The sequence below is a fragment of the Gobius niger genome (assembly GCF_951799975.1).
Source record: "Gobius niger genome assembly, chromosome: 2".
Classification (NCBI taxonomy): Eukaryota; Metazoa; Chordata; class Actinopteri; order Gobiiformes; family Gobiidae; genus Gobius; species Gobius niger.
Genome location: NC_136853.1, coordinates 12446831 through 12463331, shown reverse-complemented (window position 1 = coordinate 12463331; position 16501 = coordinate 12446831). Strand labels below are relative to the sequence as shown.

The following is a 16501-nucleotide window of genomic DNA, read 5'->3' as shown; positions in this document are numbered from 1 at the left end:
TTAAAAAGCGGGGGAAACGTTTAAAATAGAAACAAACATGTCTGGAAAGTGCATTTCATCAAGCTCCCCCATAACCCTCACTCTGGTCTGCTTGGTCCGTAAACATTTATTTTAGGCCGCCGCGCTCCAAAGAGGAGAGGGGCGACAAGTTGCAGTGAACGTGCATTTTTTTTCCGGTGACGGATGCATTCTATCTTTGTGTACACACACAAACTGGTGAGCCACCCGTGTATTTCCCTCCTGGCTTTCCAATTTAAATGCAAATGTCCCCAAATCGTACCCCACACAAAGACACACAGGCAAAATCATTTGACGCTGCGATGAATTATATATTTTAATTAAGCAAGCCAAAAAGAATTGTGCCTATTCAGCCCCTTTTTTTTTTTTGGTGCCGGCTTCCCAATAAGAAATGAATCAATGAATAAGCAGACAGTAAAAGGAGAGGGTCAGGGGAGGCATGGAACTGATGAAGCATTGCATTGAGTTTGTCCCCAGCGCCTGTGGGTTGTCATTATTTGAGCGATCTAAAGCTGTCACATTTCAAAACTGAATTGTTAGCCTGACAGGCGGGTCTAAATACCCCCACGGTTTTGCAGACCATCGCCATAGAACCCACACAAACACACACACGAGTGCCTGCACCAACCATTTGGGAACCGTTTGGGATTGTGATAGGCTAACTGGTACTTAGAATGTGAAGAGAAGAAGAGATGGGGAGGGGGGGATTGGGATGCGCTGACAAGGGATGCAATTTTAATTTCACCCCCTGTCACTCTCTGCCATATTTGCTCTGATGAAATACATACGAGCTGCCAATCACACCGACGTTCATGTAAAGTAGGCTGCCGCAAGTAAGGAGGAGAATAAGGAGTTGAGTTTTGCGAGTCACAGGTGCAAGGATACAAAAGCTTGTCTAATCATATGTTGTTAAGTAAAAAAGGAATGTTTATAATTACCTGCAAAGTTGCCAGTCAAGTCTTTGGGATTGCTTAGTTTGTGCAACCTCATGACTTGGTACATACTGTTGTGGCTGCCATTTTCTACAACCATCTATATGTACAAAGGTATACAGTGAGAACCATATGTTTACATACACTTCCTAAAAAGACATTTGCATTTTTTCTCACTGTTTGACATGAAAACAGAATTAACTTTTAATTTTCTTAGCTCAATTAGAATTAAAAAAAAAATATTTCTATTAAATTCCAGAAGAATAAGAGATAGATTTTTTTTTGTTGAATTTTTTACTACTTTTTTACAAAACCAAAAATTGTTGTTTAAAGATGACTATGCCTTTAAACAATTTGGGAAAGCCCAGATGATGATGCGATGTCCTTGGAAGCACAAGTCTAGTTCATCCTTGGGTGTAATTTCAAGACACTTGAAGGTTCAGGTTCATCGGTTAAAACAATGATGGAAATGTCCAGTCATCATACAGATCAGAAAGAAGGCGGGTTCTGTGTCCCAGAGTTGAACGTGCTGTGTCTGAAATGTGAATGTCCTGTGGCCTGATGGGAAATTATATACATTTTTGGCCATAATGACCATTGTCACGTCACAAGGAAAAAGGAGGAATCTGGCAAGCCTGAGAACACCGTCCCAACTGTGAAATACGGGGGTGGCAGCATCATGCTGTGGGGTTGTTTTGCTGCGGGAGGGACTGGTGCACTTCACAAAATAGATGACATCATGAAGAAAGAACATTTGCGGAAATATTGGAGCAACATCTCAAGACATCAGCCAGGAAGTTAAAGCTTGGGCGCTGATGGGTCTTCTGAATGGACAATTCCCAAAGCAAACTGCCAATACTGGTTACAAAGTGGCTGAAGGAAAACAAAGTCAATGTTTTGAAGCGGTCATCACAAAGTCCTGATCTCAATCCAGTAGAAAATCTATGGGCAGAGCTGAAAAAGCATAGGCTCACAAGGCGGCTTATAAATGTGGCTCAGTTACACCAGTTCTGTTTGGACGAATGGACCAAAACTCCTGCCAGCTATTGTGAGAAGCTTGTGGAAGGAAATCCAAAACATTTGACCCAAGTTATACAGTTTAAAGGCAATTCTAACAAATATTAATAAAATGTATATAAACTTTTGGTTTTGTAAAAAGTAATAAAAAAATAGTGGGCGTCATTGTGTGTGTCATTCTTCTGGAGTATAGAATAGAAATATTTTTTTTAATTCTAATTGACCTAAAAACATAAATAAATACAAAATCTGGTTTCATGTCTGACAATGAGAAAAACATGCAAATGTGTCTTTTTATAAAGTGTATGTAAACATATGGTTCTCACTGTAAATCCAGATAACGGGCTTTACTTCTTATACCCTCTTGAGACACATACATTGGCCTATCTTCCATTTTAGGTGCATTAGGTATTCTAAATTCAATAACCAGATAGTTGCCCACAGAGAGAACAAAAAAAGAAAAGTCAGTGTAAGTTCCAACAAAACACAGTATGGAATAATTATGCTTATTCAACTTAAAGTGCTCTTAATGCACTCTGAACCAGCGCAAAAGTAGTTTGGGTCAGTCCAAATCTAGTCTGAACCATTGCAAATAAGTCTGAACCAATCCAAATTCAGTCTGCCTTGTATTAATAATATAATATAATATAATAACATTTATATCTCCCTGTCTGAATTAGTCCAAACCAGATTGTTTTCACTGCTGTTCCTCAGTCTCAAACTCTCAACATTTGTGATCAGATGAGGGGCTTAAAAACTAGGCCAAGGATGATGCCCAAGACCTAACAATGAAGTAAATGCCAAAAAGTGATTAAAAAACAGCTTTGTAAAACACTTTGTGGAACTGTGTTTACTTGTCATATTTCCATCTTCTTTATAAACTGATCTTACATAACGGTTTGATAGCTTACGTGTTGCATCTCATCTTGTTTTCCATGGCGTCAGCGAGTTAGCAGACAGATTCCTGGACTGACCATGGCTTTCATGTGTGCTATCCTGTGAATGCCTGTCCATAAACCACCAGTCACATCTCAGAAAACCGTCTCAGCTGTTTCATGCGCAATGCGTGTGAAATTAGATTACCAGCATAAAATAACTCTTGATGTTGCTACTCTTATTGATGTTTTTTTTTTTTTTTTTATGTGGTCCTATATTTCCAGTAAATCGGTTATGTACATCTATAATTTGAAATGAATTCAGCCACAGTGTGCGAGTACGCAAAATGCCTGGACAGCATTGTGTTTTTCAGGGTTTTTGTACCTTGTTTGTTCACCAGAGCAAAGTCTCAACAATGTCTGTTTAGCAGTAAATGGATCCTCTATTTTATTTGGAGTCTCTTTCTCGCTGTTTTAGGTTAGCGCTCTGAAAAACACTTCTCGCTGCGTTTAATGTTTTTGTCCTTTAAACATTTCATTTGGCGACTAAAAGCTTTTTCATGTTGCGGAACGTCGCCCAAACTTGCAGATGCGTTTCTTTGTGACATTCAAACACAGAGGGTAATGGCGTCCATGCTTAACCACACCAAACAAGGCGGCGAAAGTGGATATAGCTGTGCATGTATTGAATAAAGTAGTGTTGGAAATGAAGAATAAAACAGGGAGAGGTAAAGAGAGTGCAAGGTAATGGGAGATGACAGTAGTTTGTAACAGCTGGGGTGTAGCATCAAAAGAGCAAGGGAAATCATTTTGTTCCTAAGTTTGATGTGTGGGCTGTGTGGAAGAGCTGTTTGATACAACAGGCCACAAAAATGTCATTGTTAATTACACGTTATGAAAAGGTTTAACAGATCGCCCAAAGCAGCAATGTAGAATGGCAGGAAATAGTCCCTTATAGTTGAAGTTTTTATTTTAATTGCAATATATATATATACTCTTATGTGGAGATTCAACATTTTTACTTTGTATACTGTAGCTGAGCATATATGGGGTTACTTACTTATTTTTGAAAGAAGTACTGCTTTTTTCAATGAGGGTGCAGTCTTGACATAGTTGACTAATACTAATACTGTGAATGCCTATTGTAATTGGAAACAGGGGATTTTTAATGGAATACCTTCATAGGTGTGCAGAGACACAATTCTAGCAACAGTGTTGTAATGGTACATTGTGTTAATGCTAATCATGTTAGAGGGTAATTGAAGATTAGAAAACCCTTATGCAATTATGCTAGCACTGCTGAAAACTGTTTGCTTTGATACTTACTTTGATACTTACTTCACTGTTTACTTGATACTGTTTAATTTGGTTAGAGAAGTGATAGAGCAGGCCTGGGTGACCCCAAACCTTTTAACAGTAATGTATATTTTATTGTTTTCCAATTGTTAACTTTAATGGGAAAATACCTTTGATAAGTATTTTTGCCCATTTGTTTACATCATCCTTAATTATAAATCCTGATAATTTAAGTGTGCACTAAAAGACGAAATGAAACATTTAAAGAATAGTTGGAGTCAAACTTAGAAAAGCAAATCAAAACAGGCACAATTATTTTCAATAGCCATAGTCTTACTGGCCACCTTGCATATGAGATTGCGGTGTTTGTATTTTGCCTTGCCTAAGAACACAGCGGCAGTATAGATTTGTCTTGCACAACATTTTTTACAAATGGGGAACATTGGTGAAAAATGCCTCAAAAAAACATGTCTTTGATTTTACAGTAAATCTCAGGGCTGACTCTTATGTGGAGATTCAACATTTTCTTTGTATAGCTGAGCATTGGGTGCACAAATTCCACACATTTAAAATTGTAATAAACTACAGTAAATACAGTTCCATGCCTAAATAAAGGTGTGGGGAACGCCTCAAACTTCTCTTAAATGCAGCCAGTTGAATATGTAACAGGCAGCACTGACCACCGATCATACACTTCAATATGCTGGCAAATGTATTCACAGTATTGGCATCTTACACCAGGTTAGGTGGTTTGCTGTTACACAGGGCAGGCTTTAATTTACAACAGAATCAGTCCTGAACAACGATTATAATGACATGTTTTATGTTAATAGCTTTAATTGAAATAGCCCAGTTGTGGAGAAGCGGCTTAGTGTTGAGTCCCTCTGCGGGTGAAAAACATATGACCTGTGATTTCACGGAAATCCCTGAACGTAGCATGATGGAGTTCAAAGCTGTGCCACTGCTTTAACCCAGGCTTGTTGCCAGGCATCCATTGAGCAGCTGTTTAAAGAGTGCAATGTAACTTCCCTTTTAATTCCAGCTCAGCTTCACTTTTCTTACAGGGGATTCTTTGTGCTGTTTGGCTTCAATAATATAAAATACAAAATATTACCTTCCTAAGTTAAACCTTTTGACGCAACATACTGGTAGCTACACCTATAAACGTCCTTAGTCATGCTCTGGCTATCAAATCACTCGGGTAGTCTTCTTATGAGCTCCTCAGACGTGCACATAAAAAACATATTGATTGCTTTCCTTCCTGTTGGAGGAAAAAGAAAATGACAGAGAGTGGAAAAAGCAAGGACTCAAACGATTTTAATATTTGCTCGGAAAAATGTTAAAAAAAAAAAAAGCAAAGAGCACATTCTTTCTCCTCCGACTTGACTTTGTGTAACTAAAAATTGAAGTTAAGGACGTTAAAGGTTCAGAAAAGGAGACAGGATGTTTGTTTATGGAGCGCTATATCTTTAAGAGCTGCTGGCCACAGCCCATCCCAGAAAAGGATGGACCCATTAGGCTGATGAAGAGTGTGGAGGAGGAGGAGGGAGCGGGGGTGAGAGAGACAGGGCAACACTCTTGTGCAGGGTTATCCAGTGCAAAAAAAAGAGTGGCGCGCCTAAAGGTAGCAACGGGGAGAGAATCTTTAAAGCAAAAGTCCAAAGTGTTAATAAAAGCGGACAGGGACGAGACAGGGAGGCGCTTTGTGTCCAGTCATCTTTGCGTCATCATGTTGTAGGCGTCTATGCGTCTGTCAGTCACCCCGGGACGGCAGCGGCACGGCTCATGACTTCATGACTGACTCTGCCCTATGTGTGTGTGTGTCCGCAGATGGCAAACCTTGTGACATCCATGTGCTGCGTGGTGCTGGCTGCCGTGGTGGTGGCCTACGCTCAGAGGCGCAGTCAGCTGGGTGAGTACCAAAACACTTTCACAATCTCCCACTCTATCGCGGTCGCTGCTTTGGGTTTTGCGAGCGCAGATTTCTGATGTGTTGCATTTGTTGTTTTGGTCTTCCTGCGTGTCTTGGTATAGCCCTTTCATAAATCACTCATGTGCCAAACTTTGAAGTGTGGTTGGAAAGTGAATAAAGTGTGGTCAATAGCTGGGCTCAAGCAATGTGTATGTTTTTTGTAAAGAGGCGAGACACTGCAGGTGAATAGGAAAAAACTTTTTTTTACAGATATCAATTTGAAACTTTTGCTGTAGATCACTGGCATAAATGTGAGAAAAAAATACTTTGCAAGTTTTCTGTCATTTTATCTTTACATGTAAGAACAAGGTGTTTTATGCCAAAAAAGCCCCAAATGTCCCATCTTTTCAGCGACGAAATCTGAATAATGGATAGAGCTACATTCAAATTTATGGTTTCATTTTATTGATAAATGAGATGCCAAGACTTTTTCAGAGAGAATTTTGGATATTGTTGTTGTTGTCTTGTTTAGTTTTTAAAAAAAGCTGTTTTTAGAGGAAAAATGTTTAAAAATGTAATTTTCGCCTCATTTTTTGACATTCAAAACTCAATAAATGGGGCCAGGGATTAGATAATAAAAAATCCCTCTAAAGAATCTTACAAATATTGTTCAGTCCAAGGCTGTATAATGTAAAGTCTTTAGGTTCTACTGAGGTGGACATAGTGTCGCCACAATTACAGAAAAATGTGTTTTGAGAAAAAGGTCCCTGAAATTGTGTTCTCCCATATAAGTCTATGGGAGAACATTGAATCAGCGCAATATTTAAACATGTAATTGTGAAGATTAGGTATATTTTTGGTTTCCGGGAGAAAGCTTGTATGTTCAGAGACCAATTTGGCCCAAAACCTGAAAACTGAAAAAATTGAGTTTTACCTGTAGTGTCTCCCCTTAAACTGCATAATTCTGCATATTTCATTTATTTTAAGTCGCAGTAATCATCATTCAGCTAACTGTTAATGGAGCAGTTCATGTACCAGCAGCACATCTCAGAAGTGGTTCATTGAGCGGCAATGTACGGGTTGTTTGGCGGATACGATGGAATAAAACTAAAAATGAAATTGATAGACTTAATATCATGTTGTTCCACATGGGAAGACTTATGCCAACACTGAATAGCAGTAGTAGCTTGCACTGTGAAAGAAAAAAAAAGTTGTTGTTCAGGCAAAGAGTGGCAGGTTTACAAATGTTGTGCAATTGTTGTAAACTGTGCCTGGAAAGCTGCACGTATAAAAGAGTAGATATCTTGACAGACGTGTAGACAAATACACTAGCAATCTCCTTCACAATCCTGCTGTGTTTACCATCTGAAGTCTGTTTGAACGAATAATCTTGGAATGTACCATGTAGCAACCTAACTGTCATTAGAATATATACAGTATATTCATAATGCTAATTGTCTTATTAGGCTTTTTAGACAAAACACTGGCACTTGTAGCTTTGTTTCCCATAGCTGTCATTAGCGAGCGCCCATTCTCCAAGCTTCCACTGGCTTGTGCTAATTTTTAAACCACATTACGAGGGCTAGCTCCGCAACCGGTCGCCACGAACAATGGAGCCAGTCAGGTCAACTGATGATCATGAGCTTGTTCCAAAACTCGAAGTGTAGCTTATTTGGGTTACATGCAGTGAATCTAGCACAACACCAACCGACTACAAAAGTGTAGAAAAGGATGTACAATAAAGCTGCGAGACCATAAATGTATAAGGTGAAAACAATGCCAAAAGTCATTCTTTGGATTAAGGACGTTGTTTTGTCTTGTATTTGGGAACATTTGAAGTAATTTGTGAAGGATAAGGGGATTGGCTTTTTATAAGTTCTTTGAACTTCTTCCTACTCCTTTTGAGCACAATAGCCTTGTTTTTTTTTCTTTCCTCTGTAAAGAATGTTTGAAATACTTTTCTGCTCAAAGAAATAAATAAATGAAATGAAAAATGAAATGTTTTACCACTATTGGACTATTTGTTTAAAATATGGCAGGACTTCTTTCAACGCTCTACTGTCTCTTGTTTTGTTTGTTTAAATACAAACAACTTTTGAAATTCTAAACTGTAGGCCAGGAAAAATCTGTTCAATCTGGGCAGCAGTTTCTGAAATGATTAACAAAAGACAGATAAGCAAACTAATATATAAACTTCCTTCCTTCCATCTACCTTCTTCCACTTGTCCGTTGCCGGGTTAAATCACATTGCACCAGCCCCTTATGGCTCCTCCTGCAGATGGTGGGTCCACAGAAGGACAGGCCTGTTGGTTTCTCATAAAGTGCTTCTTAAATACAGTTAATAAACGTGCCAGGAGATAAGAGACTAGCCTGGCTAACGCCAGACTAAAATCACAAGTGATATTTAGTCTGGGGACCACCAATTCATTTTCCCGTAGGAGAGATGTGGTTTACGATCGTCCATAGCCGTTTATTGGGCGATACGAATGTCTATCATGCGTCTGCACGTAGCCACAGCCAATCATATCATCGTATCCGATGACGTATGACGTACCCGCTGTAAACTTTTGAGCTAAACTATTTAGAACACGGCCTAAAGCTTGATAAAAAGATGGAGCCGCGTCTCTGTGTGCTTTTGTTTTATGTTATATTGCTTTAGTGTCTGGTGCCTTGAATTGTTACTGTCATTTTAAGTTGCTAATTTGTTTCTAAATCGTTGTTAAAGAATAATAATAAAAAAATAAAAGAACTACAAGCTTCCGTATGTCGAATAGCGCGTCATCATCTTGCCGTCCATCCTCGTTCTATGATTGGTCTCCAAATCCATGCGAAAATTTCGGCCACGGTCCCCAGTCTGGCGTTAGCCAGGCTAATTAGAGACATTATTGCACAAAAAAAAAAAAAAACAGTTATTAAAGCACCAGCAAGAAAAAATAACAAATGTTATGAAGAAATGGAACATAAAGCATCATTCTCATTCTAAACGGAACCCTCAGTGACAAAGTCTTTATTAGTATAGCACTTTTTATACGCACCCTTCGAGATCGGGTGAGGAGCTCAGTTACCCAGGAGGAGCTCGGAGTGGAGATGCTGTTCCTTCATGTCAAAAGGAGCCAGCTGAGGTGGCACGGGCATCTGTTTCGGATGCCTCCTGGCCACCTCCCTCGGGAGGTGCTCCGGGCATGTCCTATTGGGAGGAGGCCTTGTGTAAAAGACCAAGGACAAGCTGGTGGGTCCCCGAGCTGGCCTGGTGTCACTGGGGGTCCCCCCAGAACAGCTGGAGGAGGTGTGTGTGGATCGGGAAGTCTGGGCATCTCTGCTGAGACGGAAGTGAGACTACCAGTCTATGCCATCGGCCCCTCCAACCACTCACTCACACATCACAGTCATTCTGACCCAGTGCACATGTTTTTAGTAGTAGGGTGCCCCGAGACAACCTACGCAGAGGAGAATATACAAACTCCACACTGAAGGGTCCTGTCCAGGTGGGAAATAAACCTGGGACCCTCGGGCGTCCCTAGCTGTGAAGCAGGAGTGCTAACCACTATCACCATGCTACTTAATGTACATGCCGAATGAAGTACGTTCAAATGTACCAAAAAACCCACAATTAAACCAGAAATACAGAAAAATACATTTCACAAACATATAATGGGGAAATTTAGTAAAAATGAATGAATAAATTGTATGTGCATTTGGAAAATATTTTCTAAAGTTGTATAGTCAGGGAGCCACAAAAACAGATACAGACACATCTCCGGTTTCACTGGACCTTCAACTTTTTGAGGAAAAAAAAATAGTATCTATCTTTTAAATCAAAATCATAAGATATGTAAAAGAAATTCTTCAGCATCGCCAAAGACGCCCTGAGGGTTACTTTTAATAATAAACTCTGTTCCACTATTGGGGGCCGTAAAAACAGGGCCTCACTATGAGTTTTTAGTTTTAGTTAATAACTTACTACCTGATGAGTTTTTATTACCTGCCATGCTGTGAAATCACCTGCATACACTCATTGCCTTAAATGTTTCTCAAAAGGCACGTGTGCTATAGATTCTCCACCTCCAAAGTAGCATGTTCGAAACAGATTTTTGTAGCTTGACTGTTATAAAAGAAGAATATAAATGACAGTTTGGGGTCAGTTGATGTGAAGTCGTCTGACACAGTCAGTAACAAGTCCCCAGTGAGGGGCACAGGCGTGCCAGGAGGGTCACTGAGTTCAAGCACAGGCCAACTCCCTTTATCATTGTGGTACGTAGAAGCTGATAGGAAAGTTGAATGTTGTCTTTTGGGATTAGCTACAAGCAGCAGGGAAGGGATCAGTGAAATGCAGCAATGGAAAGAATAACAGAAGAGAGAAGTGGAAGAAACAGGGAGAAATTGGAGAAAGATGTTGGACAAATGGAAACAGACAGATAAGACAACGTACGTCAGAGCCAATAATACTTAATGCTTGATCTGGATGGTCTCTGCATGTGAAAGGCGGGTCTCGAATGCGAGCGCGGGAACCCTCAAGAATACATAATAAAATGCTCATCCCAAATACGAGGCAACAAGCAAAATTGAAGTGATGCTTCTGCGTGTTTCACTGTTAATAATACTGAATAGAGTCTTTTATTTTCTAACAACCTACAGCCCAACTCCAGTAATCAAATAACAAATACCTTTTTATATCCTTTTTGATCAGATTTTAAGAAAAAAGGTATAACGGCAAACACCACCCAAAACGAAACCATAAATTCAAACCAGGGTCCATCCATTATTTAGATTCCGTTGCTGAAAGTGTAGCCAGTTGTGTGAGTACTGTGAGTATTGTTGATTTGGTGCGTAACAGTGCGGTTGAGTAAGTTATGGGGTTTCTTTAAGGGGAGATAATGTGACTAGAATAGCATGGAGAATGAATTGCACGCAGCGATGAGCCCTGTCAGTTTAGTATTGTGAGAACTGTGCACTCCACTTTGTTTGACATATCACCTGCCACGGCTGTTATTCCACCTGGGCCCATCCGCGATCCGAACCACACAACAATTCTCCGAAAACGCCCTGGGACGTCATCACAGCCCATGCATATAATAGGCTTCGGTTTAAGTGGTCTGAGGCCCAGTGGACTGTATGCACATGTATAGACTTATTGGCACTCCCTCCAACTCTCCCTGGCTTGCACAAACACATCAGCCAGTCTTGCAAAGTGCTTTGTTTCTGTGACAAATTGCTGTCTTGTTTGATTGACAGGATTCCCCCGGGTAAGCCCTAGTTGGCAAAGTGGATGGAAGCAGGAAGAGAGCGGCGGAGGAGCTATCATGTTAGGCCTGACTGCATTTGTGCAAATTGGAAAAGGTCAGAGGTTTTGCGTGGCAGCGCATGCAAAAAAAAAAGAAAAAAAAAAGAAGTGAACTGCAAATCCTACCCAGGACAGGAAACTGTATTTTTTTTTATATATACTATTCTATATTTAGTTTACTTTATTTTAGCTTAATATCCTTACAGACAGCACATCACAGTAACAGAGGATAGGCTGATGCAACGTTCTATATGCACTTACCCCATATTCAATATATTCGACTTATGCAACACTTGTGCATTTCACAGTAGCTCCAAATGCGTGCCTGCACTTGTTTATGAATAACATTTTCAAGGCCTGAGGAAGATCCACTTGGTTTGAAACGTTGTCTGAATAAATGCGGTTTCGTTGGAGGAAGTGTGCAGACTTTTTCATTTTTCAAATGGAACGGATAAGAATATAGCAATGTCAAAAGACTGTGCGAGTGGGAAGTTGATAAGTAGAGAATTCCATGTGTCTCCAAATAATTACAAATACCACTGAGAACTGGCATGATCAGTCACCATATTTTGTAATTACTAATTTATTCCTAATTCTTATATAGCGTTTATTAGGCCCGAGCAACGGACACGCAGTGTCCCGCGAGGGACTAATTAAAACCGTTAACGGGGGACGAAAACGCAAGAATTCACGTAGCAAACGTGAACCGATTCGCAAGTAACAGGGGTCAAAACGTAGTGCTCCGCAAGCTCTAATTTTGGGTGGGGTTCGCAAGAGAAAATAATAAAAGATGGCTCAGTGGCGCCCCCTCAAGCACGCAGTTTACATTGAGTCAATGAGAGCCCGGTGGCAAAAAAAATCATCGTACAAAAGTGACATTGGCCAGGGACATAGACCACGTCAAGACATGTCAAAAATGATATTATGACCCCGCCCTAAATGCTACAGGAAGTCGGCCATCTTGGCCCGAACCTCAAACCTTCAAAATCGTACTTCTTGAACTTCTGGTCCCTGATCCTCGAGTTTTCTATGGAAAGCCTCCAATTTTGGCCAACATGTCCCCAACCCCTGTGGCTTTCAAAATCATCAATTCAAATTTTGTTCCATTATTGGGCGTGGTCATGACAAGGCCGCAACTGAGAGGCCATTTTCAGCAAATTTCAAAGCCTCATATCTTTCACAGACTCGGCCGGATTGGAAAGGACCCAATCCGGCGCGCGTGCACATTCCCCACCTGGACCTAATGGTGTGCACATGCAGCCGCTATCGCCAAAAATGACCCACTGGCGCCCCCTCAAAGTTTTGACTTTAAAAATTCGTATAAAAAAAACGGGATGGCATGGAGGTGTGGAAAAAATCATACAGACCTTGTCAGTGATGGGGAACAACATATCAAAGCCACGGCTCTCTGAGTAATGTCTTTGTGGGAGAGAAATAATAGCCGAAAAATCATTTCCATTATTATTATTATTATTATTATTATTATTATTTTGGTCAACCCCATGAACTGCTACCTTAACGTGGTGGGGTTGTTTGAGTGCCCGAATGATCCGAGGAGCTATGTTGTCTGGGGCTTTATGCCCCTGGTAGGGTCTCCCATGGCAAACAGGTCCGAGGTGACGGGTCAGACGAAGAGCAGTTCAGAAGATCTCTATGGACGTACAATATTCAAGGACCGTGACGTCGCCCGGCATGGCGCAGCCGGGGCCCCACCCTGGAGCCAGACCTGGGGTTGGGGCCCGAACGCGAGCGTCTGGTGGCCGGGTCTCTGCCCACGGGGCCCGGCCGGGCCCAGCCCGAAGGGACGACGTGGGCCCGCCCTCCTGTGGACCCACCACCCGCAGAGGGATCCGTAGGGGTCGGGTGCGGAGAGGACTGGGTGGCAGTCAGAGGCAGGTGCCTCGACGACCTGGTCCGCATGCACAGCTTTTGGCGTTCGGGACATGGAACGTCACCTCGCTGGGGGGGAAGGAGCCTGAGCTTGTGCGGGAGGTTGAGAGATACCGACTAGATGTAGTCGGGCTCACCTCCACGCACAGCTTGGGTTCCGGATCCCAACTCCTGGAGAGAGGCTGGACTCTCCATTTTTCTGGAGTTGCCCGCGGGGAGAGGCGGCGGGCTGGGGTGGGTTTGCTCATATCCCCCCAGCTCAGCCGCCACGTGTTGGAGTTCACCCCGGTGGACGAGAGGGTCGCGTCCCTACGCCTTCGGGTCGGGGACAGGTCTCTCACCGTTGTTTCGGCCTACGGGCCCAACATCGGTGCAGAGTACCCGGCCTTCTTGGAGTCCCTGGGAGGGGTACTAGATAGTGCTCCGACTGGGGACTCCATTGTTCTGCTGGGGGACTTCAACGCCCACGTGGGTAACGACAGTGAGACCTGGGAGGGGGTGATTGGGAAGAACGGCCTCCCCGATCTGAACCCGAGTGGTGTTCTGTTATTGGACTTCTGTGCTAGTCACAGTTTGTCCATAACGAACACCATGTTCGAGCACAAGGGTGTCCATAAGTGCACGTGGCACCAGGACACCCTAGGCAGGAGGTCGATGATCGACTTTGTAGTTGTGTCATCTGATCTCCGGCCGCGTGTCTCGGACACTCGGGTGAAGAGAGGGGCTGAGCTGTCAACTGATCACCACCTGGTGGTGAGCTGGATCCGCTGGCAGGGGAGGAAGCCGGTCAGACCTGGCAGGCCCAAGCGTGTTGTGAGGGTCTGCTGGGAACGTCTGGCGGATCCCTCTGTCAGTGGGGTCTTCAACTCCCACCTCCGGAAGAGCTTCACCCAGATTCCGGGGGAGGCGGGGGACATGGAGTCAGAGTGGACTCTGTTCTCCTCCTCCATTGTCGATGCGGCTGCTCGTAGTTGTGGCCGTAAGGTCTCTGGTGCCTGTCGCGGGGGCAATCCCCGAACCCGGTGGTGGCGCCCGGAAGTAAGGGATGCCGTCAAGCTGAAGAAGGAGTCCTACCTGGCCTTGTTGGCTTGTGGGACTCCTGAGGCAGCTGAGAGGTACCGGCAGGCCAAGCGTGCTGCGGCTCGGGCGGTCGCGGAGGCTAAAACTCGGGTCTGGGAGGAGTTCGGGGAGGCCATGGAGGAAGACTATCGGTCGGCCTCGAAGAGATTCTGGCAAACCATCCGGCGCCTCAGGAGGGGGAAGCAGTGCTTCACCAGCACTGTTTACAGTGCGGGTGGGGGGCTGCTGACCTCGACTGGGGATGTCGTCGGGCGGTGGAAGGAGTACTTCGAGGACCTCCTCAATCCCGTCGTCACGTCTTCCAATGAGGAAGCAGAGGCTGAGGACTCGGAGGTGGGCTCGCCCATCACCGGGGCTGAAGTCACCAAGGTGGTGAGAAAGCTCCTTGGTGGCAAGGCTCCGGGGGTGGATGAGATTCGCCCTGAGTACCTTAAGTCTCTGGATGTTGTAGGACTGTCTTGGCTGACACGTCTCTGCAACATCGCGTGGCGGTCGGGGACAGTGCCCCTGGATTGGCAGACCGGGGTGGTGGTCCCTCTCTTTAAGAAGGGGGATCGGAGGGTGTGTTCCAATTACAGAGGAATCACCCTCCTTAGCCTCCCCGGTAAGGTCTACTCCAGGGTGCTGGAGAGGAGGATCCGGCCGATAGTTGAACCTCGGATCCAGGAGGAACAATGCGGTTTTCGTCCTGGTCGTGGCACACTGGACCAACTCTATACCCTTCATCGGGTACTCGAGGGTTCGTGGGAGTTCGCCCAACCAGTCCACATGTGTTTTGTGGATCTGGAGAAAGCGTTCGACCGCGTCCCTCGTGGTGCCCTGTGGGGGGTGCTCCGGGAGTATGGGGTCCGGGGCCCTCTGCTAAGGGCTGTCCGTTCCCTGTATGACCGCAGCAGGAGCTTGGTTCGCATTGCCGGCAGTAAGTCAGACCTGTTCCCGGTGCGTGTTGGTCTCCGCCAGGGCTGCCCTTTGTCACCGGTTCTGTTCATTACTTTTATGGACAGAATTTCTAGGCGCAGCCAGGGGCCGGAGGGTGTCCGGTTTGGGAGCCTCAGAGTCTCATCTCTGCTGTTTGCGGACGATGTTGTTCTGATGGCTTCAACGAACCAGGACCTTCAGCACGCACTGGGGCGGTTTGCAGCCGAGTGTGTAGCGGCCGGGATGAGGATCAGCACCTCCAAATCCGAGGCCATGGTTCTCCACCGGAAAAAGGTGGCTTCCCCTCTTCGGGTCGGTGGGGAGTCCTTGCCTCAAGTGGAGGAGTTCAAGTATCTCGGGGTCTTGTTCACGAGTGGGGGACGGATGGAGCGTGAGATCGATAGACGGATCGGTGCGGCGTCAGCAGTGATGCGGTCGCTGTATCGGTCTGTCGTGGTGAAGAGGGAGCTGAGTCGGAGGGCAAAGCTCTCGATTTACCGATCGATCTACGTTCCCACCCTCACCTATGGTCATGAGATTTGGGTAATGACCGAAAGGACAAGATCGCGAATACAAGCGGCCGAAATGAGTTTCCTTCGCAGGGTGGCTGGGCGCACCCTCCGAGATCGGGTGAGGAGCTCAGTTACCCGGGAGGAACTCGGAGTAGAGTCGCTGCTCCTTCACGTCGAAAGGAGCCAGCTGAGGTGGCTCGGGCATCTGTTTCGGATGCCTCCTGGTCGCCTCCCGCGGGAGGTGTTCCAGGCATGTCCTAGTGGGACAAGGCCTCGTGGAAGGCCCAGGACACGGTGGTGGGACTATGTCACCGAGCTGGCCTGGTGTCGCCTCGGGGTCCCCCCAGAACAGCTGGAGGAGGTGTGTGTGGATCGGGAAGTTTGGGCATCTCTGCTGAGACTGCTGCCCCCGCGACCCGGCCCCGGATAAAGCGGAAGAAAATGGATGGATGGATGGATTATTTTGGTGCGCCTTTGACCCCAATTTTGACCCCCTGAATATTAACGAAAACTCAATTTTATTTGACTAAATGATCAAAGTTGGTGAAAAATTCAATATTTTGAAGTCTGCAAAATCACACTGTGCATAATGCCTCAGTGGCGCCCCCTCAAGTCTGACCCCTATTCAAATGGAGGCATGAGTTTTTGGCCTAAACCTATGTTATTCGGTACAGTGATAGAGCACTTCAAGACAAACGTAAAACGTCATTATAGCTACTTCCTCTGACAAACCAGAAGTCGGCCATATTGGATTGAAAATTTTACCCAGC

The 16501-nt window shown here is 44.4% G+C and overlaps 1 protein-coding gene across 1 annotated transcript in view; it reads left to right on the top strand.

The window, feature by feature from the left end:
- The first annotated feature begins 5768 nt into the window (after positions 1–5768).
- cntfr (ciliary neurotrophic factor receptor) overlaps positions 5769–16501 on the top strand; it is a 232502-nt gene continuing 221769 nt past the window's right edge. The window contains exon 1 of the mRNA XM_079582627.1: positions 5769–6050. Within this exon, the coding sequence (XP_079438753.1) occupies positions 5969–6050 (82 nt within the window). The 5' untranslated portion in view covers positions 5769–5968. The remainder of the gene's footprint in view (positions 6051–16501) is intronic.